General features: G+C 31.3%; 1 protein-coding gene across 5 annotated transcripts in view; it reads left to right on the top strand.

The window, feature by feature from the left end:
- Nucleotides 1-6,815, top strand: part of LOC124425770 — a 213,089-nt gene extending 206,274 nt beyond the window's left edge. For all 5 annotated transcript variants that reach the window (XM_046966618.1, XM_046966620.1, XM_046966621.1 and 2 more), the window contains one exon: nt 375-6,815. In XM_046966618.1, the coding sequence (XP_046822574.1) occupies nt 375-608 (234 nt within the window). In that variant the 3' untranslated portion in view covers nt 609-6,815. The remainder of the gene's footprint in view (nt 1-374) is intronic.
- Nucleotides 6,816-7,082: the final 267 nt, after the last annotated feature.

Below are 7,082 nucleotides of genomic sequence, written 5' to 3' on the forward strand. Positions count from 1 at the left end.
GAGAGAGAGAGAGAGAGAGAGAGAGAAAGGAAAGAGTTGAAAAGGGATAGCAAGAGTTGAAAATTGAAATCGATGCTGTGACTTTATGAACAACGATAACGTGTTATGTTTCACGATGTTGAATTTCCGAAGAAACATGACATAAGAAAACATTATTCGTCAAAATATTATCATTGAATAAATACTATGGTAATTTTATCGAATAACTCGTTCGTAGATATAATTTTTTTGTATTTTCATATAAAGTGATATATATATATATATATATATATATATATATATTTATACATTTTGTAAAAAATATTATTTATTTGTATAAATACTTGTACTGTCTAACTTGTCTTGTATGTTAAACGTAATGATTTTCTTTTCAGGAGGAATGCGCTTCCATGCTGGAGGATTTGAGCCAGAAGATCAATAATAAGCATCATGAAGTTCACACGCATCCTTTACTCTCGATATTCAAGATGGCCGAGGTCGCGGTTAAACTACCCTATAGCAACGATGGTAGAAGCATGTCAAGGTCATCGAGTTCTATCCTCCTACTCGTGCTCCTCGCGTGCAGCGTTCTCGCGTCCACTTCGACGTGTCTCGCCGACGATTCGTGACACGTATAATGTTACCTATTCTAGAAGAGAAGGGGAAAAAGAGCCTCGAGTGTTTAAAATATCAACGACGATTTAGGGACATGAAAAAGTGTCAGAAAGAGTTTAATGAAAAAAGGAAAGAATGAAACATGATGTATGTAGGTATATATGTGTGTGGGTGTGGGTGTGTGTGTGTGTGTGTGTGTGTGTGTGGTGTGAGTATGTGTATATGTATGTATGTATGTATGTACGTATGTATGTATGTGCATGTGTGCGTTTACGCGTACGTTTTCGTACGTATATGTATGTATGTTTGTATCTGCCTGCATGTGATGCATAGATAATTGCATAAAGAAGTTTAATTCATCTTTTTCGAGAAAGATATAAAATGGCTATCTGTCTGACTATCCAAACTTGTTCCTACAATCGAGAATCGAACGACACTATAAAAAACTAAGCCAACTAACTTACCGTGTAATAGATCACGGATAAACATACGCCATATATATGGTAATATTACAACAAGATCGTAATAAGAAAAATCTCTGTACGTGATATGTAAAGAATATGACAGAAGAGGGAAAGATTTATTTTCTTATATGTTTCTTCTCGAGTCTATTTTCATTCACGTTGTATTTTGAGAATATTGATTGAAGAGAAAATAGAATAGCAAAACCGAATTATAGTCGCGTTGTCATAAAATCGAACGTATAGAAACAGCTGCAGTTACCTGCTCGATCTCGATGCAAAACGTGCTTTTTCTGATATTCCATTTTCAATAAGAAATAGATCACGTATGAAAAAAGTGAGCATAAATTCAAATACATAGTTCGCTGCTGGACCGGCGATAATATTACAATCTCTTCCAAACGATCTTGGCTAATGTAAAATCCTGTCGCGATAATTATATTGACCCAAAATAAACTACGACACGATACCAGCAGAGTTCAAGTTCTACTCTAAAGAAAATTATGAAAAATCTCCTAAGTCATGGACGATCCTATAATCATTGGAGATAAAATCAAGTACGATACTCGATTGCCTGGAATGACTTCGTTTGTATAAATCGAATGAATTAGAGAAAGAATGAGAGAGAGAGAGAGAGAGAGAGAGAGAGAGAAAGAGAGAAAGAGAAATAGAAAGAAAGAAAGAAACAGAGAGTCTGTAAATGACTAGCATTAATTAATATGTATAATGAATTAATCAACAAGCTCCTCCCATACTGGACCATTAGGTGTGTTTGTTAAAGTTGAAACTTGAAGCGCAAATAACGCGTTTTCAGGTTAATCATATGAGGCTCCGAATATTGTAGATCGAATTATAGATTGTTAATATAGATATAAAATAAAGGTGTAAAAAATAGAAGTAGATACGCTACGTAAAAAAAAAAAAAAAACAAAGAGAAGTTATCGGGATTATACGAGTGGTATTTTTAAAGCCACCTTAGATATCGTGTAATCATTATAATCAAGAAGGTGGCTCAAATTTTCCTAAGCTGTTATATCCAATGTATGACATTAACAAGTAATGCGGGAATTTGCGATCTCGAACGATAGATAAAACGGAAAGATCGATGAAGTAACGACGTAAGAAGCAAACATACGAAAAAAAATAATTATTCACTTACATATATACAAACAAAGTATACATATATATATATATATATAAGAAATAATAATAATAATAATATATATATATTATTATTATTATTATAAACCCATATTAAATTTAAGTATGCAAATTTATTGTAGCTAAGGAATGAAAGCATCGACGAAAGCATGGCGCAGATGTCCACGCTGACAAACATCGATATAATAACGTTTGTACATTGAAACTTTGCGCTGTAGTGAAAAGTTAAGTTTATTATAAAGAAATTCGTCAATTTAGAAACTTGACTAATTATATGTACAATCGTATTGGCATATATGTGATGCGACGGATATGAATGTATGCGATAGAAAAATTATTATTCGACTCACGATCATCCCAACTACATACGAAATAATCCTATGCACAAACGACTTTTTATTATCCTACTATTTTGTTATTTTATTTTTTCGATTTTTGGCTATCATCGCATTACACATTCACGTTAAGTGAATTCCTTCATTATTCATAGATAATCAATGTAGTGGTAATTCGTAAAAAACATTTAACCGAATTGTCTCGATGCATTCGCTATTAATTTATACGGGGAAAAGCGTTAAAGACGTATTCTTCTGTTTTATAAAGGTATATAGGTTGTAATTGTAATCGAGTACAATGCACGGCACAATATTGCAATCTACTCGACAGGCACAATGTGTTAATTTTGACGAGAAGAGAGTTGGGATGTACGCGAGCGAGATTGAATGTACGTGACGTGGCTATCGGAAAAGCAATAATGTATAAAGTTTATGATCCACTGGCACATTGCTCAAAGAGATAGAATATGTAAATCTCATGTTATATATACATATATACGGTAACACATATACATCCAGGTACAATACGAAGAAGAAATTCGCGTACGTGTTAAATAGATAAAAAATTCGTGGCTGGTGTCCGAACAATCGTCCAAAACGATCCATTTTGGAGTGACCAAACGTGCGTTCGTAAAAAGAAAAAGCATAAATGATCAAAGTCGATGAAAAACAAAAAACTCGTTCGTGTTGTAATCAACCGCTGAATTGTTGTTGAACATATTTTTGCGGTAGTTTAAGAAGGCATAGATACGCTTGAATCTATCAAGGAAAAAAAAAACAAAACAAAAAAAAAAAGAAAGGAAAACAAGTATCTAAAGTTTCGTTATCTTTGATCATTATATTCGAATAAAATCTTTTGGGGTTTTGCTTGGTTCAAGCAAAGCGTAACATCGAAAGATTCTAATAGATTGTGTCCATTGAAATGAATCATTTTCATTCTCTCCATCGTACAACATTTCTTTGAACAATTGCTCTCTCGTTGTATAGTGGAATTGTATAAATAGTTTTATCTTATATATTTATTCGTACAAAATAAGGTAATCGCACTATACGATAGTATACTTAATAATGCTATTTGTTAATTGAAAAAATGAGAGTGTCTCTAATAATTATATTAGAAGAGTTATTTTCACGAAGCAAAAAATGGAACGTTCTTCCATTCATTTATCGATTTTAAAAGAAATTTTTCTTCTTTTTTATTCTTGATAATATCACACGCTAGGTTACAAAAAATTCTTGATGATCTTCGGCCTAATTACACACTTAACATTCAATAGTTTTATTTCTACAAAGTGAATTAAAAGTTCTTATGTGATCCGATAGTTGTTTCATAGGTGATCTTAAAAATCAATTACTCTTTTGCGAGACAATCACGAAAAAAAAAGTAATTGATTTTTAAAATCATTTATGAACTTTTGATTCATTAAAAAATTTTTAATCCGCCCTGTATTTTAAATATACGAAAGTAATACGAAGTAATAAAATTCTTGAGTTAATATTTGAAAAGAAATTCGAATATATTCGAGCTTCGTGAAAATGGCAGAAAAATTGAAATATTTCTCTATAATAATTGACAAAAAAAAAAAAAAAGAAGATTATTTATACGTAATTTTACAAAAGCACACAGCTAAGCGATCGTTGAACGTGCAACATTATATATTTGATCATAAGTTGTCTCTTCCATATTATTTACTCGAAAAACAAAATGAGAAAAAGCCAAAAATTGCAAGAGCAACAAAAAACAAAAATAAAAGAAAAGAAAATTAAAGAAAGAAAAAGAGAGAAAGGAAGACACAGAGCAGTGATTACGATGAAGAGACCGATACCATAATAAACTACGGTGGTTCCAATTGAACATATCAAGGCCTCTTAGAAAAGGCTAGCCAATGCGCGATTTTACTCTGGTTTCAAACAGATTCAGTTTTTTCGAAGCTTTTTTCAAACGAAGAGGACACGATTGATAGAAAAAAAAAAAAAAAAAATAAATAAAATATAAAAAAGAATGATTCGTTTGCTGGATATTGCTAATACGTACGAACCATTTCGAGAATAATCGCATTTGAATGTTTGGCCTAATTTTAACGCATTAAAAAATCAAAAGCGAAGAATAAGATTAAAAAGGAAAAAAGAGAACATATGAATGATAATAATTCGTTTAATATTACATATCCAAAAGAAAAAAAAGAAAACAAAAGGTTCATACTGCAACAATAAACGTTTCGAGACGTGTTATTATCGAAGCTCCTGTCAAACGAATCATTTTATCGTACTATGGTAACATTTGTGGCAAGGGTCAGATATCAATTTTCCACGAGATGCAAGCGCTAACGTGTCTTTAGAATATTCTAACGTTCTAGATAATAAAATTCATCCATTTACAAATTCCTGCCTTACCGATGAAACGAAACGTCATGGAAAAGGTAATGATTATCATACGTCTATAAAGTAGAATCTTTTTATTTCGATTGTCTCATCAACCGGAACATTTGAATATCGTTTATTTATTTTTCATTTGAAAATCCACCAAACTATAGAAATGGGAACATCTTCATGAAGAATTCTCATGAAATAAAACATTTAATATGTCTATGATCGAAACGACGATAATCTCATAAATGATGCTCCGTCGATCAAACAGAACAAAAGGTGAAAGCTCGTTCTCGTGAAACATACAGAATACTAACACACATGCAGAAATGCATACATTTTATGTGCATATATACATACGCATATTATATCACAAGTATAAAATACGCGAACCATATGAATATACATATATACAATACTATATATTATATATATATATATATATATATATATATATATATATATATAAACATATATGTACATATTTTTTATTACTTGAAAGACACTCTGACCCCGGCCACGCGTGCAATGTGTAATATAAACTATAAGACTATCTTATATGTAAACATATTCGTAAGTAGCGCACTGCTATAAGCATGCTTAAATCTTCCTAAACGACTCTGGTACTCATTATAACGTGTGTTCGCTATCGCTCCTAATCTCGCATAGGCGAGCGATTATTTGAGTATTTGGGCAAAGTCGGCGACCGATTTATATAGGAATAAAAAAACAAAACAAAAAAGATACATGCGAAACTATGTTTTTCGTCATATAAAAATAAAGAGAAAGAGACTAGATTCTATATTATGAAATATCGATCGAATTTTATCTCGGCTATCGTGATTAGTGTATCCTAACTGTTATTAATAAACGGTTGTTTAGATTAATGTGATTATAATTGCGGTTCTCTCTCTCTCTCTCTCTCTCTCTCTTTCTCTTTCTCTCTCTCTCTCTCTCTCTCTCTCTCTCTCTCTCTCTCTCTCTCTCTCTCTCTCTCTCTCTCTCTCTCTCTCTGTCTGTATACAAATTTTTAGAAATCTGTTTTATGAAGATTTATCAAAAAAATATTCTGATTGGATCTAATGATCTTCGTGAAAAATTTGCTTCCCAATAAATTTCCTTTCTTATTTCGTCGCAATAAATCGATGAAAAGGATTTATAAACAAAGTTTTATCTAATACGAAAAGATCTTCAGAGAGAATAGAAAATGCGATAATCCGTCTTTGCCTAAGAATCTCTTTGTTTTTGAAATCACCCGTAGATTAAAACCCATAATGTAACGTTGACTGTATATACATATTATACACAATATATAATACACATACACAATAGGTATACGTACCTAATCAACTAAATATATGAAACGTTCGAGTACCTACCGTCGATGTATGTACATATATACGTCGATCGGAAGAAGGTGATTGTAACAAGAAAAAAAAGCAAAAGAAAAAAAAAATGAAGAGAAAAGAAAAAATGTTGGAACGCTTCCAGTGTCATAAAGAAAAAAAAAAAAAAAATAATAAAAAAAATAATAATAATAAAAAGAAAACCATGAAAAATACGTCAAAGTGCACTCGAAAAATCTGCTTAGAAATGAAAAAAAAAAAAAAAGGAAAAATATATATATACCAAAAATAAAAAAAAATAAAAAAATAAATAAAAAAAAAAAAACAAGAGAATGGACGAACGAATAGGCGAAAGCTAGTTATATCATTATGTGAATGTGAACATGTACGATATATTATTTAAAGAACGCGTGAGTGTGCGAGAAAATGCGTGAGAAAGAAAGATTGAGAAAGGAGCGAATACTTGTTAAAAATTATTATACAGATGACTACGAGTTGCCGAGGCGTTGATAAATAAACGATTGGGCTCTTTCGGGCCTATGAAATTATAATACATGATTTTTGATCCTTCAAACATGATCCTTAAATTACTTTTGTCATTTATATAACAAATGTACGATGACAAAATAATGTATATTATAATTTTAATGTTTATTAGAATCTCACTCACATGAAAGCATATTATTCATTTGAAAAGATCAGATCATATCTTTTTATTTTAAGGGTGTTCACCACCTTTCGCTCATAGCATATGCGACTTCAGCGACAGTTATGGACAAAATGTGAACTACAAGCCCAACAGGGAAATACTTACCCTT

Source organism: Vespa crabro, chromosome 7 (genome assembly GCF_910589235.1).
Source record: "Vespa crabro chromosome 7, iyVesCrab1.2, whole genome shotgun sequence".
Taxonomy (NCBI): Eukaryota; Metazoa; Arthropoda; class Insecta; order Hymenoptera; family Vespidae; genus Vespa; species Vespa crabro.